At 39.0% G+C, this 18,957-nt stretch overlaps 1 protein-coding gene across 1 annotated transcript in view; it reads left to right on the top strand.

The window, feature by feature from the left end:
- The window catches only part of rasgrp3 (RAS guanyl releasing protein 3 (calcium and DAG-regulated)), a 104,158-nt gene that overhangs the window by 75,469 nt on the left and 9,732 nt on the right, over positions 1 to 18,957 (top strand). Inside the window, exons 13-14 of the mRNA XM_028820653.2 lie at positions 3,802 to 3,949; positions 7,729 to 7,765. Coding sequence (XP_028676486.2) covers positions 3,802 to 3,949; positions 7,729 to 7,765 — 185 coding nt within the window. The remainder of the gene's footprint in view (positions 1 to 3,801; positions 3,950 to 7,728; positions 7,766 to 18,957) is intronic.

Here is an 18,957-nt window from a genome sequence, read left to right as displayed (position 1 = left end):
CTCTTCCACTTATCCGAGGTCGGGTCACGGGGGCAGCAGCTGGAGCAGAGATACCCTCTCCCGCAAAGGAGATCATGATATGTAATTCGTATTAAAACGTTTACAGTTTCCCGTTCGAATAGCTTTTGCAAAGACAATTAACAAATCACCAGGACAAACATTCAAAAAAGTCGGTTTATTTGTTAGAGAGAAAGAAACGATATTCACTCACGGGCAGTCATATGTTGCATTGTCACGATGTAAGTCCAAACATGGAATCAAGATTCAATGTGATATTGAAGAAAAGTTAATTCTAAATATTGTTTTTACTAAAGTTTTCTTATAAGATTGTTACAGTCCGCTTTATATATAAGATTGTGGCTAATTGTTGGAGAGGTGTTTATTAGAAGGTGCTTTGTGGAATGAAAACTGTTTATTGTATTTATCTATAATAATAAAAGGCAAAGCCCTCACTGACTCACTGACTCACTCATCACTAATTCTCCAACTTCCCGTGTAGGTGGAAGGCTGAAATTTGGCAGGCTCATTCCTTACAGCTTACTTACAAAAGTTAGGCAGGTTTCATTTCGAAATTCAAAGCGTAATGGTCATAACTGGAACATATTTTTTGTCCATACACTGTAATGGAGGAGGCGGAGTCACGTATCGCGTCATCACGCCTCCTACGTAATCACGTGAACTAAAAACAAGGAAGAGATTTACAGCACGAGTCACACGCGGGAACGAAGGTAAATGACGTTAATTTTTGACTGTCTTTTAATACTGTGTAAGCATACATATTAACACATGTGCAATTAAACGTGTGCATTTACAGGGTGATTTCTCAGGCTTAAAAGCTCACCTTTTATCAAACGCGGGAACAAAGGTAACTGACGTTGTTCAGTGTCTTTTAATACTGTGTAACCATACATATTAACACATGTGCAATTAAACGTGTGCATTTACGGGGTGATTTCTCAGGCTTAAAAGCTCGCCTTTTACTAAAAAGGTAAATGCAAAACTATTTTCAATCGGTTTATTGAAACGCTCCCGTTAAGGATTGCAATAACATATTCGCGAGATAAAAGAACGAAGTAGGGGGAAATGGAGGAAGAGCCGCGAACAGCTAAGAGCAAAAAATTAATTAAACAATTGAGAACGGAGCGAGTTAAGCATACAAGCATGTTCATAAGGGAAAGAAAGCACGGTGTAAAACGTAAGTTTAAATTAAGTTTATAGAAACGCTCCCGCTGCGGATTGCAATAACATATTCGCGAGATAAAAGTTTAATGAGAACACACGAGGTATAAACGAACCACACGCCGTGGCGCAACGTTAGGGGCAACAGTTTCAACCATTCTATGATCTGCTTCTCGCAACTGAAAGACGGCACATGGCGGATGTTAGCCGACTTGCTGACCGCAACGTTAGGGGCTTCAACTATGGCGCTGACGCCACATCTCAGTGCCAACACTTTGCAGACTGTACTTAAAAGACACGCCCTCCTCACTGGACAGTTAAAAACACCAATCAAACTAACGATGACATCAAGTATTACCCAATCAAAAGTAGGAAAGGAGGCATCTTCATAAAATGCGTGTGGGATGATTTGCATGAGACGCTGCTTTAAAAAAAAAAATGATAAAAAAAATACGGGATAAATCCCGTCCAGTATTGATTCAAAACGGGACGCGCAATTTCATTCTCAAACGCGGCACGATTCCGTATTTTAAAGGACGGGTGGCAACCCTACAGTGCCAGGTAACCACCCATACAATCAGATTGTGATTCAGACTAGGAATGCAATGAATGTAATTACCCCGATCTACATACAAGGCGAAAGTCTTGCAACATTCAAAGATGATGGTTTGGGATAAGTACACCATACAACATAAAAGAGCTTATGAAGCCTTGAACCGAAAAAAGCAAGATCTCAGAGATCGTAAAAAAAAAAATAGGAGGTAATGTCATTTTACTCGCTGTAGATTTTAGTCAAACATTACCAGTTATTCCACGAGGGAGACCAGCAGATGAACTCAACGCGTGTTTAAAATCCATGCTTCTCCCACGCTCGGTTATATGTCGCGTGTTCTCCGGTAGGTGCACCAAAAAATGTATACATTTAAGCATGTAATGGGCAAACAAAAAATGAGGTATACCCGAAGGCACTGCAGTAGTACTTAATGTAACTTTACTTCTTAAATGTTAATGTTTTACTGTTTAATAATTTATACGCTTCTTATATGTTGTTCAAATTCTTTTATCAAAATACCACTGACAGCGCAATGCACGATAACATGGAGTGAATACACCATACGCATCCGCCCACGGCTGCCCTGCTGTACGCAGATAGGAGTTGATTCTACAATAAAATAAAATAAAGATAAAAAGAGTAAAACAATCATCACCCATAAACCGTGTGTGTGTGTATATATGTGTATATATATATGTTGATATGTGGATGTGTATATGTATATATATATATATATATATATATATATGTAGATATGTATATATATGTGTATATGTATATGTATATATATGTTTATATGTGTGTGTGTGTATTTTATATATATAAAACACAGCAACACTCATAACAATGACAACACAATTACATTGACAATCGTGTTACGTTATTTTTTAAATGTTTCCTTTTTTTTTCATAACCTCTTTAACACACTACTTCTCCGCTGCGAAGCGCGGGTATTTTGCTAGTATTCTTATATTGTGGACTGTATTGCTGTGTCTGGAGCTCTCTGTCGCCCCCTTGTGGCTAATAAGCGTCAACTGGATGATAACATACACTGTTACATTCTGCTTTATATATAAGATAGCTGTACCCTGTGGCTGCACCCACATAGTAATGAAACAGGACAAGCTTTAAAAATCAATAGATGTTGACACTATATCTGATCGTGTTCAGCTCTGACGGGAGACAATATCCACGTGGGGAGAAAAGCACATGGCCGTGATATCTTTGGCAATTAGCAGCTACCCTCTAAAACACACGTAGTTCTGATCTCTCTCTCTCTCTCTCAAAAACATCAAATGTCACTCCTTAACAATCTGTAGATGATAATGTCTGCTGAACAAACAGGTATCGCTAGCTAAGAGGAGGCAAGGTGCACTCAAACACATGGCGAGACGTAGACCAACTCAAACAGAGGCTGGCGAGTGAATGAGGAAGGCCGTGCCCTCCTGCTCTCGGCCCACAGCCACTCTCTTGGATTTGCATAAATACATCGGTACCGCAAGCGAACTCTGGTACTTAGCGTGATGAGAAAAGTCGCAAATTATAGAAAACAACTAGATCTAAATCCGTTACATAATTCTCTTGTGAAAAGAGGACAGACATACAGACAGAACGCACTTGGACCACGAAATTTTTAAAACCGTTTCTTAGCGAGCACCTATGGGCCGAGGGTAAACTACATTCCAAATTTAAAGTCCCAAGTCCTCACGGTTTGGGAGATTTCGTGATGAGTGACTCAGTGGTATTTGGCTTTTATATATATAGATTAGATAGTCTGACTGTTGGGGATGTTGGTGATTGAAATGTTCATTGATAAGTGGACGGCTTGGTCAGTTTGCAAGGTGGTTGAGTGAATGATCGATTTGTGAATTGGCTGTTTGATTGGTTGACTGGCCACACACCTGGCTGGCTGATGGTTTCCAAGCTGCATATACATGTTTATTTTTATTGTTTTTCTCATTTTGTATTTTGAATGTTTATAGAAGCATACTTGTGGTTCTGAAATTAAACAGAAGATAAACTGCAAATCTGTAAGTAAACAAACAACTAACTTGTGTTGTATTTGGCAGGGATGGTCTCATCAGCAAGGATGAAATGATAGCTTACTTTCTGAGAGCAAATTCTCAGCTGCAGTGCAAGATGGGACCCGGCTTTGTACACAATTTCCAAGAGGTGTCATATCTGAAGCCCACGTTCTGTGAGCACTGTGCCGGATTTGTACGTACATTCTTATTTCCTCTAAATGATTCACACAAAACTTTAATCACTGAATGGTTTAGGCAAAATGATATTCTTACGGAGAACATAGTTGAAAGTAGCAACTTTGTCTTTCTGAAAGCATTAGGTTAATTAAATTAGGTGGACTGCAATCATCTAAATGATTTTAATATTGCTACCTAAGTAAACAATTTTTATGAAGAGTAGCCACAAAATTAAACAGAAGTGTTTGGAAAAATCATATGCCAAGGATTCAGAATACATAGAAAATAATGGGTTCAAGGCCTACTAGTTCATTTAAGGCCATTTGATATTAGATGATTTTTCCAACAATTTTCAGATATGGCTCTCATTTACATAACCTTAGCAAGTCAGAGGCAGTCGGTGGCACATTTCTGTGAACTCTGTTATACAATGCGACATATCCAGCAACTCACTCCATCTAGTCCACTACTCAGTCCGACAAAATCAAACAGGTTTGGTTTTGTCTCTTGTCATAGTGGCAATTGAGTGTATATGAGAGCCGAGAACCAATGAATGCTCATCCATTAGTACAATTCATATAATACAGCAATGAGGAATAAGGAACATGGGTGTTTTAATCCCCGCAAACAAAAGTGAAGCTCGTCTGTCTGATGTCTCGTGTTTTATGCACCACGACATATTGGAAAACAGAAAGAAAAGGGCAGGATTGTGGCTGAATCTGCTATAACTGTTAACCCTTTCTATAGCACTGGCTCTGTAAGGAGGCCTGCTGTTGGTAATATAGAAAAAAGGGCAACCATGATTGTGCTAAAAGTCAGCAGACAGTCACGTAATTAGCAATTTTCAGCCGTGTAAATTGACGTGGTCCAATGACGAGATCAGCAACTGCTGTCAGTAAATCTGACATACTCAATGACAAACTGTGACAACAGTTTTAGAACCCCACTGTTAGTCTTTTTATTGTGGGGTACTTTCTAGAACCAAGCCAAGCTTCAGTTTTAGAAAATAAAATGTGTTCTGACGGGTCTGTATCGAAGGAGTGACACTTCATAGGACTGACATAACAACAGAGTGACATAAATACTGTATTAAAGAAGTGACATTTTATTGGAGTCACCTACCACACATAACTGGAGGTACGCTCGCCAAAAAAATCGTTGCTACCACTTGGATGGTTGGTTGGATGGTCGTCACTCCTTTGAAATTTATATCTGAGGTTTCACTCCTTTGTTATGTCACTCCAATGACATGTCACTCCTTTGAATAGGACCAGTTCTGACTGTTTTCAGAATCGTCTCTTCTCACAGTTTGTGTTAGTCTACTAGTCCCTTCATGGCTCGTAAATGTTTCTTTGGCCTACATTGACTATCAAGGTCTCAAAAGCTCCCATTTCATATTTTTGCAGTATGTCAAGGTAGAATAGATCACATTAAGTTTTGGCACCTACCTTGATATAGGTATATTGACTTAAAATGCGAAACCCCCTACCATCATCATCGTGACTATCTATCTATATGAAACAATTCCTCTCCCACTAGACACATGTTGTTGAAATGTAGTATACTTATTCTTCAAGGAATTGTATTAGGAAAGTTCAGTTTTTGTTGAGATATGTTGAGTAAAGCATGTTGTACAAACATCACAAATTAAAAAAAATCCTTTTAAAAGCATTGGCAAATTTAAATAATTGTCAATTTTAAAACAGATAAACAGTATGTATGGCGTCCGTCACTGATTAATTTACAGTTTGAAATTTTCCTTGAGAGACGTTATTGAAACTTGTATATTTTCCTCTTTTAATTGTCCAATATCCACTTCTGACAGCGAAACATCACCAATACACGTTATTGAAATGCCAGCAGAGCTGTGCAGGTGGCAGGGAAGAAATAAAAACAAATATTATTCAGCTTTTAAAACAGTTAATGAAGTCCCCACGTGCAACTAAATATAACATCATGCATTCATTTTCTAACTTGTTCTCATGTATATGTTTATCTTTGCTACAGCCATTTTATTTATCCACTCTATATATATAAAATCCTAAGCCTAAAAGTTCTTATGTTATATTTTTGTCACTCTTTAAATCAGGCTTATTCTAGAACCTACAGTACATATATATGTTTGGTATCATTCTTTTCAGAGTTTATCAAACTTTAATGTGATATTGTTAGATTTTCAGATTCTTATTCTGTTTTTAAATTATAAATTAAAATATCAAGAAAGTCGTGGCTTTTGTCAGTTAAAACAAATTTATTTAGTAAATATTCATCGAGCATAGTGGACCTCAGTTTAACAGGAATACTCCAATCGGTAAGAGAGTAAATATTTTATTCTCATTTCATGATTTTAACTCCATTAAATAATAATTAATTTTTATTTTACATATTTATAGAATTTTGTGATTTTCACTCCAATAAATAATAATTTTTCTTTTGTACATTTACAGATTTTACTAATATTCTGGCCGCAACTGGGGGTTGGCACCAAAGCCCCCCTGCTTGCCCCCCTAGTTACACTACCATTTTAGAAATTCTGCCCTACCGAGAAGTCATCTGCAATATTTAAAAAGACTTACAGTCCAATGCATGTTAAATTGAATGTTGTACATCTTCCAACTCCATTCTGGGTTATCATGCTTTTTTCTGAGCCTGCTTCATCCAGTAGGATGGTAAAAGGCTGGAGCCTATCCTGGCAGCAGTGTGTGAAAGGCATGAAGTAAACCTGAACATACCAGCTGCTGTGCTTGAGAGGGCACACTAGCATGCAAACCCACACAGGGCCAGCACACCGGGCCATGCTGCCCTGCAGGTATCTAAACAGGGGCTCGCCAGAAGGGATGCTGCCCTTCAATGTATGGGGTGGGGTGACATAAGCACAGGAGGTTGTCCATTCAGTTCCTTTCTCTCATCCTGGACTCCCAACTGGGAAATAGAACACTAACCATCTTGACTGGGATGCCCCTGCAGTGTCTTTCCATTATACTGGCCTCCTGGCCAAGTAAGATATTCCCATCCATCCCCACCAGGATATCCATCCGGCTGCATCTTTCAATCACCTGTCCGGTACCATCCCATGAGTTGGCCTCTCATCCAGGTTACAGGAACAGGCTCTACCTCCATCTGGACTCCCGTTCATCCATTACATCCTACAATTAGAGTGCAAACAGCTTACATGCCTCAGGGAGCCTGGTACTTTTATGTCCAGGTCTTTAGTCATAAGGCCTCACTACCTAGAGCTAACATGAAAGGTACAAAAAGTGAGCATAAACCTTATTTTACAAGTTATAGTTTTACATTCTACCAGATAATTATGTTTTGATTTCAAAGTATTCCATTGGCAAATTCCTTTTATTTCCAGGAATTATTTTCAAACAGGTAGCAGCCAATAAACAGCTGGAAATTTTTCTGTTCCAGGCCTTGGGGTGCATGTCGAAGGTCAGGTGGTCACTCCACCCTTGAATAATAATGAACAGAAATAACAGCTACCAATATATATTCATTGTCACATTTATATAAATGTGCACTTTGATTGTAAAAGAGTCAGATGATTAATAACTAAACCAAACTGCCTGAATTCATTTTTCTTAAGATTAACCTCTGACAGATTTATAAGAGTGAAACAGAAGCAGACCCTAGCGTCTCACTACAGTGACGTGGCTTAACAACCAGGATGGGCGTTATAAGGCACTACATCCTGTTTGTGCAGCAGGCTGCCATGGCCACTTCCTCCCTCATGAAATCACTTTCCTTCCGGCTTTCCTTGTCACACTGACATCTTTATCTCTTCTTTTTCAGCTGTGGGGTATAATCAAACAAGGATACAAGTGCAAAGGTAAATATACCTGCTGGAGTCCTGGCATCTGTTTAATCAACAGGATTCAGAAGCCTAAATATGAGAAACACTAGTTATTTCTACTATGGTGTCATGGTGTAACAAGTTTATGTAATTAATTAGGTACTATTGAAACATCATTTTAAATAGTTTTTGTTTTTGTGTGTCAGGCAGAGAAGCAAAACCTTATGGTGCACGGTGTTTGTTGAAATTTTGCACTGTGTACTCTTCACTGACATTTGTCTTCCTTGTCATGGTGTAATTAATTGCCAGTCTATAAAACAGTTTATAATTACATTACTGGACAAAGTTTATTTTTACCAATGTGGGGCCTTTTGGTTTGTTGAGTCTGTTGAGGGTTTTCATTGAAGATTTTAGAGTAACAACACAGTTTGGAAGAATTCAGTAGGAGACTCATTTTGGATGGAACTGCTTCATGAGTGACATGTGTCCTTGAGCATTGCAATATTAAACAATGATCATACCGTCATACAGTGCATCCGGAAAGTATTCACAGCGCATCACTGTTTCCACATTTTGTTATGTTACAGCCTTATTCCAAAATGGATTAAATTCATTTTTTTCCTCAGAATTCTACACACAACACCCCATAATGACAACATGAAAAAAGTTTACTTGAGGTTTTTGCAAATTTATTAAAAATTAAAAAATTGAGAAAGCACATGTACATAAGTATTCACAGCCTTTGCCGTGAAGCTCAAAATTGAGCTCAGGTGCATCCTGTTTCCTCTGATCATCCTTGAGATGTTTCTGCAGCTTCATTGGAGTCCACCTGTGGTAAATTCAGTTGACTGGACATGATTTGGAAAGGCACACACCTGTCTATAGAAGGTCCCACAGCTGACAGTTCATGTCAGAGCACAAACCAAGCATGAAGTCAAAGGAATTGTCTGTAGACCTCCGAGACAGGATTATCTCGAGGCACATATCTGAGGAAGGTTACAGAAAAATTTCTGCTGCTTTGAAGGTCCCAATGAGCACAGTGGCCTCCATCATCCGTAAGTGGAAGAAGTTCGAAACCACCAGGACTCTTCCTAGAGCTGGCCGGCCATCTAAACTGAGCGATCGGGGGAGAAGGGCCTTAATCAGGGAGGTGACCAAGAACCCGATGTTCACTCTGTCAGAGGTCCTCTGTGGAGAAAGGAGAACCTTCCAGAAGGACAACCATCTCGGCAGCAATCCACCAATCAGGCCTGTATGGTAGAGTGGCCAGACGGAAGCCACTCCTTAGTAAAAGGCACATGGCAGCCCGCCTGGAGTTTGCCAAAAGGCACCTGAAGGACTCTCAGACCATGAGAAAGAAAATTCTCTGGTCTGATGAGACAAAGATTGAACTCTTTGGTGTGAATGCCAGGCGTCACATTTGGAGGAAACCTGGCACCATCCCTACAGTGAAGCATGGTGGTGGCAGCATCATGCTGTGGGGATGTTTTTTCAGCGGCAGGGACTGGGAGACTAGTCAGGATAAAAGGAAAGATGACTGAAGCAATGTACAGAGACATCCTGGATGAAAACCTGCTCCAGAGCGCTCTTGACCTCAGACTGGGGGCAACGGTTCATCTTTCAGCAGGCCAACGACCCTAAGCACACAGCCAAGATATCAAAGGAGTGGCTTCAGGACAACTCTGTGAATGTCCTTGAGTGGCCCAGCCAGAGCCCAGACTTGAATCCCATTGAACATCTCTGGAGAGATCTTAAAATGGCTGTGCACCGACACTTCCCATCCAACCTGATGGAGCTTGAGAGGTGCTGCAAAGAGGAATGGGCGAAACTGGCCAAGGATAGGTGTGCCAAGCTTGTGGCATCATATTCAAAAAGACTTGAGGCTGTAATTGCTGCCAAAGATGCAACGACAAAGTATTGAGCAAAGGCTGTGAATACTTATGGACATGGGATTTCTCAGTTTTTTTATTTTTAATAAATTTGCAAAAACCTCAAGTAAACTTTTTTCACGTTGTCATTATGGGGTGTTGTGTGTAGAATTCTGAGGAAAAAAATGAATTTAATCCATTTTGGAATAAGGCTATAACATAACAAAATGTGGAAAAAGTGATGTGCTGTGAATACTTTCCGGATGCATTGTATGTAATGTTCAATTTAATACTCTAAACTTCAAAAGACAAATTAATTTATATACACAATGTGCTCATTTTGGACACCAATCTTGCCTGAAGGGAGAGTGGTTTGGAAGTGGAAGAACCCTAGCCAACAGGTCATTTCTGTTCTTGCACATGATCCACACATCTTTATAACATCCTCAGCACCATTTAATCCAGTTCAGGATCATGGTGAAGCAGAAAATAACAAGTTACCAGTCCCAAACGGGGTCCTATTTGGAATTACCGCTATATCTAAACCAAAGGCTTTTGGAGAAGTGCAAGGGAAACTAGTGGAGTAGCCTAAGCCTGATACTAGTAAAGCCCAAATGCATTATTTGACCCCACGATACTGAATCTATTAGGCAGTGCTAACAAATGTACCACTTTCATTCCCATCATTCCTGCTACCCTAAGATTTGATAATAGTAGACTCTAGAGTTGAGAACCGCTCCTTGTGTAAAGCAACTAAATTGTCCCTTTCTTAATTTCACCCCATTGCTCTCATCTTTCTCATTTTAACTCACAGTTTTGTGAAGGGAAGGGGATAACGTTAAATATTTCCCTCTCCTTTGACTATAAACATAGCTCTATTGTATTGCCCCGACACTTTCTCTTTACAAGGAGGTTTTGACAAGAGAGACATGAGGGTCACTTTCTATGATGTTGAACTGAGAACCAAACTGCCTGTTCAGTTTCTACAATTGTTTCACTCTGAACACAAATGGAGTTCTTCACTTTTATAGATATTGAGTAATGCAACTTGGGATAGTGTTCAAATATTCAGTGTGCTTTAAAAACCTTAGTGATCCTGTTTTCAATGACAATAAATGTGTTACCTAACCTGCTTAGTGCTCAGATGCCCTAAACTTTATTGGTGCTGAAGATGAATGGATATTTCTTTTATTTTGATCACAGCAACAATTTATTTTAAAGACCCCTCTTCACTCTCCTAATCCATTTATTACCCATTGTGTAATATATCTTCAAATACCATAAGTAGCTTTTCCTGTTCTTGGCTACCAGATCTGCAGTGTCTTCTGGCACTGGTGATCAAAAGACCACCATCTGAGGACATAGTGAAGGATTCTTAAGTCCTGCCGAGCTTCCTGCGTGACCAGAACTGATTAGCAGATGTGCACAGGAATTTTAGCTCTTTATCAACTCTGCAATGCTGATATTAGGGGATCTTTGTCCCCAGTCAGGATGCTACTGTTCCTAAATCAGGGGGCAGATTTTGGTCAAGGAAGGCTTCTTGTTTAGCAGTCAGGAAGTAGATACAGAACAGCTTTAAATACAGATGACAAAGGAAAAACAAACATGAAAAGAAACTAAATTAGCTCCTCCATTTCGGCAGTTGCCAAATTACTGAGCAATGGATGAGTATTTGTATAAACAAGTGTGAATTGTTTGACTGTTTCAAATACTTCATACTAAAGATAATCGCAAAACACCAGAGTGCATTTACTCACTCAATTAACTAACAGAACAGAAGCCATGATCCAATTTATTTTATATCCTGTATTTCTATAGTGAACTCCTACCAACTTAAGTTGTTTTACCAACACAAGTTAGAATGAATAATATCATATTAGCAAAATGAGAGCACTGACAGGTGAAGCAGTCTACCAAACACTATAAATTAGTGACTGCGATTTAAACATATACAGTAACCTTATGCTTGGTTAGGTCACAGTTCAGTGGCGGCTGATGATGATGATGATGAGTGGCTGTTTTTTTCTTTTGTGCCTTATGTAAAACACAGATTTTTAAAAAACTGTAGCATGTGTACAGTCTCGTGTACCATAGGCATATGTTTAATTTTCATTGCCTGTAATGTTTTTTCTATTTTTCTATTTTATAATAGTTCTACTGTTCTAACTTGCGATGTCTTTTGGTTGCTTTGCCATGTTTATGGGGCACATACACAACTGTAGACCTTTAAGGGATTTAGACTTGTTGCTTTTGACTCACTTTCCCACCATTTATTGTGTTCTCTTGTGCTTCTCAACCAAATTTTATTTTATGTTACTTTGATCCAATGGTGGCGCAATGGTAACGCTGCTGCCACCTAGTAAGTAGATCAGGGTTCGGGAACCTATGAATGACTGAATGGGCAAATCAGTGAAGACATACACTCTATGGTTATTTTCAACTAAATACATTTTTGTTTTGTCTATCCAAATTCAAGTTTTATTGCCAAAAGAAATAGGTACTTAATAGGGTTAATGCTGCATGCAGTGAATAAAAGAAACAGTAAGATGTCAGAAAACTCCTTTCAGGATGTTTTAGTGCTCTAAATAAAAATGTTGACTGGTATTCTGAGCTCAATCTGGCAAAGATTACTGGAACCTTCTAAACATACAGTACTGACTACATGACGTTTACATGTTCTATCTGTGGCAACGCGGGTTTCATCCCACTGTCTATAGACATGCAGCTTGAATGAATGTGAATTAGCAATGCTAAATGTTATTTTGTTCTGTTTTATTGTGTTTTATCTTTAATACCTTTATCATGAAGCTTTGAAGGTGAAGGGGCTACGTAAGGGGTTATTGTGGGCACTGCTTAATCATCAGGACCAGAGTACTGAATCTCATTTCTGCATATGGATGTTGGAACGACAATAATAAATTAATTCCTTAATAAATTGTGTGTTTGTCTTGTGATGGACTAGGCCCTTGTCCACGGTTTGTTTCTGCCCTCTGCTAGCTGGGATATGTTTAGATTAAGGGGGTTAGAAAGTGATTTGACTTTAAATAGAATATATACATAGGCATTAACAAATATGATATGGTGTAGCTGTTTTAATATTTATACAATTTGAGAACTAAGATAGATAGAGTCAAAGGCACTATATAATAGATAGAGAGAGAGAGAAATATGAAAGTCACTATATGATAGATAGATATTATGATATTACAATACAATGACTTTTAAAAGTAGATTTATTTTCGCGCACATTAAATCAGTTGCTGGGGAAAATCTGCTGATTGCCCACTGTTGTGACAGAAAATTAAACGCATATTACGGACAGCAAAGCCAGTATTACTGTCAGAGAAAATTACAGGCATTTTACGGAAAAAATTTAATGAGGTAAAAGGTCCCTTGCCATTTAATATAGACTGTTCCTACTAATGTTTATGGACTACTGTTCTAGCGCCCGTTATTGTAACGGGCTTAATGTCTAGTGTATATATATATATATATATAGATAGACAGATAGATAGATATAAAGGCACTATAGATAGATAGATGTGAACATCACTGTATAATATATATAGATAGATAGATATAAAGGCACTAAGATAGATAGATAGATAGATAGATAGATAGATAGATAGATAGATAGATAGATAGATAGATAGATAGATAGATAGATAGATAGATAGATAGATAGATGTGAAAGTCACTATATGATAGATAGATTGATGTGAAAGGCACTATATAATAGATAGATAGTGAAAGGCACTATATAATAGATAGATAGATAGTGAAAGGCACTATATGATAGATAGATAGATAGATAGATAGATAGATAGATAGATAGATAGATAGATAGATAGATAGATAGATAGATAGATAGATTGTATTTTATTTGTCTCAAGAGGGAAAGTTTGCTTTTTTATATATATTTGTATTTTATAATATAACAAAAAACAACAACCTCCCTTAAATACACGCCAATAATTACTAAAAAAATCAAAAACCTTGTGACTTGGCTAATGATCAGAGAACAATTAGTCGCCCACTGAGGCCAAATCTGAGAAGGAGGTAGAAGTGGCAGTCTAACTTGTAACCCACTAGCCTATTAAACATTACATATAACATCTTTCCTTGGTGAAAAAGCATTTCACATTTATAGAAAGTGATTCCTTAGTTCTAACAGCCAGAGCACTGGCAGGTTAGGTGACTTGATCAGAGTCACACAGTACAGTAAATTAGTGGAATGGACTGTGGATTGGGGTCCGGTATCTTAGCTGCTCTGCCACATTACCCACTGCTTGTGCTATTCAAGCCTCCCTCTCAAAATGTGTGCCTTTGTGATTAAAGGAGATTTTAATCATACATATCTTGTTTTTCTTGGAATTGCCTGTCTTCTACATGAGATCCATGTAAAACTATACTTCGAATAGCCTTAATTATTGGCCATATTCTGGTGCTCACTCGATAACTGAAGCTCAATATTCGGTTTGATCTTCAGACTGGAAACCACATACAGTACCTAGAGCTAGACAGCATTTTGCATGGGAGTTAGTATTACACCTTTGTGTTATATTTTCACCTTTTTCCCATTTGTAATTGCTTTTCTCCATAAAAAATAACATTATACTATAGATGTAAAGTAGCTTCCGACTTGACTATTGCTATAAATCATATTTTTAAAAAGGGGGTGGTCCTCCAATACTCCCCTTAAATTGAGCAGTGATTGCACAGACCAGTATATTATCTGCTTTAAAATGTTTTAAAACAATTCCTAACACGTCTTGGGGTGCATTCCTATGTCAGTACTGTATGTTTAGAAGGTTCCAGTAATCTCTGTCAGGTTGAGCTCAGAATACTGCTCAACATTTTCTTTTAGAGCACTAAAACATCCTGAAAGCAGTTTTCTGACATTTCACTCTCCATTTCTTTTATTCACTGATGCAGCATTAACCTGATATCTGTTAACTACCTCCAGTATTTCTTTTGTTAATGCGGCAAACATAAATCGTGAAACCTGAATTTGGATAGACGGAACAAAAAGACGTATTTAGCTGAAAATCACAGTAGAATGTATGTCTTCATTGATTTGCACATTAATTTATTTGATGTGGTAACCTGAATACACCTCTTAACACCATGTGCATTATTCGATATAACACATATTATTAAGTTGTGTATAATTATGAATACTGTTTTGACACTATATAGAAGAATAAAATGCTACTAACTTTACTAGCATAAGGCTCTTTCATTCTGTAGAGGCACATCAAGTCTTTCATTGCCTTTCAGCTTTTATTCTAGAGGGCAGATTAAAAATAAATAACCACTTTGATTTTAACAAGATCCCCTGGGTTGTGCCTTTGATTTAGTTTGATATAATAAAGCTCTTGCAGTTTTGCCACCTTCATGCTTCAGTGATTTAGCTGCTGCTCTCAAGACCTTGACAACTTGACCTGACAAGTATTGACGATTCCAGACTTGCACATGATGGCACCCAGCTGTAAGCTGTAGAAAGCTATGATCACAAAGTCTTGTTGAAAGTCTTGTTTTATACTTGCCACAATTTTTTGGCTCTTCGTTTTATTTTATAAACTGTATATTATTTTATACTAGCTGTATAAGCCCGGCCTGTAAAAAGCCAAGAAACCATGGATTCTGGCACTTCAGTCAGTCAATCGCATCGGTTGTGGATTAGCGGCTACTCGTCGGTTTCCTTTTGCCGACGTGCTCACCTCCATTGTATATCAGCGGCAGTGGTTTCACATTGGTGACAGAGTTGCTTTCTTCGCGCATTTCTGGGCCGGACAGACAGACACACACTGTTTTACGCATAGACGTTTATATATAACATTATTGCTGAGTTTGAGGTCCAAGGCATTGCCCCCATGGTCCCATTTAATGGCGGTGGTAGGAAACGATTGTCAGTGTCGTTCTGCTCTGTGTATAGGATTTACAGTGCATGCAGAAAGCATTCAGACCCCTTCACTTTCTGCACACTTTATTTCTGAGAGATTTCAGCTTTTGATTTTTATTAAATTTGTAAGTCTTTCTGAAAGCGTGCCTCCACTTTGTCATTATGGGTTACTGAGTGTAGACTGATGAGCAAAACTGGCAAATTTATCCATTTAAAATGAAATCTACAACATAATAAAGTGCACAGAAAGTGAAGGGGTCTGAATACTTTCTCAATCCACTGTACTGACTGCAATGAACTGCGACTTTCTGTCTGTGGGCCAATGAGACATATGGAGCAGGACTTCCATGAGTTCTTTTTGAGTTCTCCCTTAAGGACACCCTCCTTTCGGTAAGCAGAAAATAAAGAGGGAGTGACGTCAACAACTGTGTCACCCTTCTATCCCGTACCCTCGTTACTGAAAAGAGCCTTGAAGACACTACTTTGGTCCACACGTCTGACTATATATATATTATATTAGCTGTCTCCCCGTGGCTTCACCCTTGTAGGAGTGAAACAGGACAGTGAGACGGGCCCTGCCCGGCTCCCTACTCCTGACATCACACTTCCCGCTCCCCTAAGCCCACAGCCTGTGTCTCGGATTAGTGCGAATATATTACTCCTGTAAGTAAACTATGATTCTTAGTGCGATGAGAGAAGTCACAAAATTAACCAGAATGTTCAAGCAAATTCTAGAAAAAAGTCTGATCTAAATCCGTTAAGTAGTTCTCTCGTTTGCTAGCTAAGCGAATGTAAGGAATGCCCCGAGGCTGGCGTGTGAGTGAGGAGGGCCCCTCCCCTTGGCCTGCTGCGTCTCTCGGATTCGTGCAAATAAATCGGTACCGCAAACGAACTCTGATATTTAGCACGATGAGAGAAGACTGGAATGTTCAAGCAAATTACAGAAAATAACCCCAAATCTAAATCCCTAATAACCTGATCTAAATCTGTTAAGTAGTTCTCTCATGAAAAGTGGACAAACATACAGACAGACTGATGTTGGATTTTATATATATATATATATATATATATATATATATATAGATAGATAGATATATATATATAAAATCGTTTAATCCATGTTTTTCTTTAACTCTTTCAGGGCGGATGTCGACTTTTGTCGGCAGGGAGGGGTTGAGAGTAGTAAGCAACTGCAAATGGTGATAAAACCTGCCATTATGTTTTAGTTCAACTCTCTTTGCTAGAAGGAAAGTTAGCTTCATTGGTTTGACTGAGATTCCCTGCACTTGCGGGAGCAGTGAAGAGCAAACAACGACAAAAATGGTATCGACATCTGGCGAGAGATCGAAATAAACACACAAAGCAAACTACTCCGAGGACGATGTTTTGTATATTATCGCTGAATTGGACTCTGACCTGTCACAAGTGATCTAGAGATCGAGATCGAAAACGAAAGTGAGGTACCAGCATCCGCTGATCGATCTTCAGCTAATCGTGGTGCCGAACATGTTTGTGTAGATGAAGACTGCTTAGCGTGCGTGCAGCTCCCCCACTTCACAACGCTATTGCGAGAGACTCAAAGTGGCAGGACCATAGCGTGCCTCTGGGGGGGTTGAGCGAAGCGATCGAGACCAGATCATCTCAGAGAGACACTTTGAAGACACACAAGACTAGACATTGCAACCTTAGAAAGCAAAACCCGTGAGGCGGTGACCTTTGCATGTCACACCCTACTTACAAACAATTTAAAACAAGTTCACTGACATCTAACCTAGCAGTTGTTGGAATGCTTTTGGCAGACACATTTCAGGTGCTCCCAGCTCTTAAAACAACGACAAACAGAACACGCAGCTTGCCAGCAGCAAGCCAGTGTGCGTTCAGCCCTAACACCCAACTCCTCCTTCAGAACGTTTGTGGCAGAGACGCGAAGTGGCAAAGGACAGTTGCTGTACAGGCTTTTAAGTGATTGACACAAAGTATGACAAGCACAACACACAGCTGGCCAGCAGCTGAACCGATCGCATCTCTTTAGCGTGTGTTCAGACCCCCCCTTGACAACGCGAGCAGCATTATAAGTCCTGCGAGAAAGAGATTTAACCACACCCGGGGCAGGAAATAAAGGACAAATATTGTTTTAAAGTAAAAGTGAAAATAATGCATATGTAACAATTCCCATGAAAATAACAATCACTTTAAATTGTATATCCGGTAAACCAAACCCAGGGGTGGGTGAGCAAAGTGAGCAGGGGATGGAGCCCCCTAGGAATAACAATCTTAATACATAATTCGCCTGCCTCCTCACTCACTCACGTCCGTCCAAAGCCGAATGCACAGTCGCCTTCTGCGCAGCTGCCCGAAAAACCTTACGAGACCGACATCCAACCCCAACATAGCGGCAGGCGGCGGATTTACGGCCACAAAAATTCAAAGAGAAATGCGACTTCGATTAAAGCTCTAGAGGCCTGAAAGGCAATTTCGACTACAGCTCGAGGCCTAATTACGCATTCTGATTCAATTATGCATTCATTCAATACACCTATATCAGGTATGTTGTGCTTATACTTATTACTATTCCATATTGTACTGGAACATTCATCATTCAATATTATACTATAGGCCTGGAAAATTCATCAACTAACAGTACAAGTCTGTACAGTAATGAGTAAAGCGGACTACAATCATTACAAAACAACTTCTTCGTTACTTATCATTTGTTCTTCATACACTGCTGACACAAACTCGTGCCTGTTTCATCTTACGTTGTCGAAACGGGCTCTTTGTCTAGTAATATTAATAAATCCGCGATGTAGTGGGGGCGCAATAACTGAACCGCGATATAGTGGGGGATCACTGTACCTGCAAAAAAAACTATCAAGTACAAGGGACATGCATACATTCCGCACAGGAAATGACACATATATTTAATATATACATAGATAACATTTCTTGCACTACAATTTTGCTATTGGTTAAATGTCCTCTGATGCTATGGCTTTTCTGCAGGACTTCAACAGAAGTATCCACCCATTTATTTGATAGCACACATTTTATCATAGAAGATCAGAAGGTGGTTTCTTTTTTATGATGAAGCTGTTGATTGCTCTCAGTCTCTTTGAAATTGTTTGCTGTGTCCTGAATAATAACTTTCTTCAATGAAGACAGTCAAGCGTTTTCCCCTTTTAAGCTAAGAGTATGTCAGACCCTATAAATTCTGATGTAACTGTTTACTGAGCATTGGGTTTCTAAGGTAGGCAGCACAAGCTGTGTGCTAGGGTAGTGTACACTTCTGTATCTGTAGGAAGCTTGCCGTCCACCATTTCATATGCAGTATACATATTTCTGTTCATCTAGACTGAAAAGGTTGAATTTATGGTAACTCCTTTACCAAGCAACCCCACTTTTGGAAGACTGGTGGTCTAACTTTAGTTTAGCGAGGGTCATCCTATTTCTTTCTT

Source organism: Erpetoichthys calabaricus, chromosome 15 (assembly GCF_900747795.2).
Source record: "Erpetoichthys calabaricus chromosome 15, fErpCal1.3, whole genome shotgun sequence".
Lineage (NCBI taxonomy): Eukaryota > Metazoa > Chordata > Cladistia > Polypteriformes > Polypteridae > Erpetoichthys > Erpetoichthys calabaricus.
The sequence above is the reverse complement of the archived record's forward strand: the minus strand, read 5'-3'. Positions and strand labels throughout refer to the sequence as shown.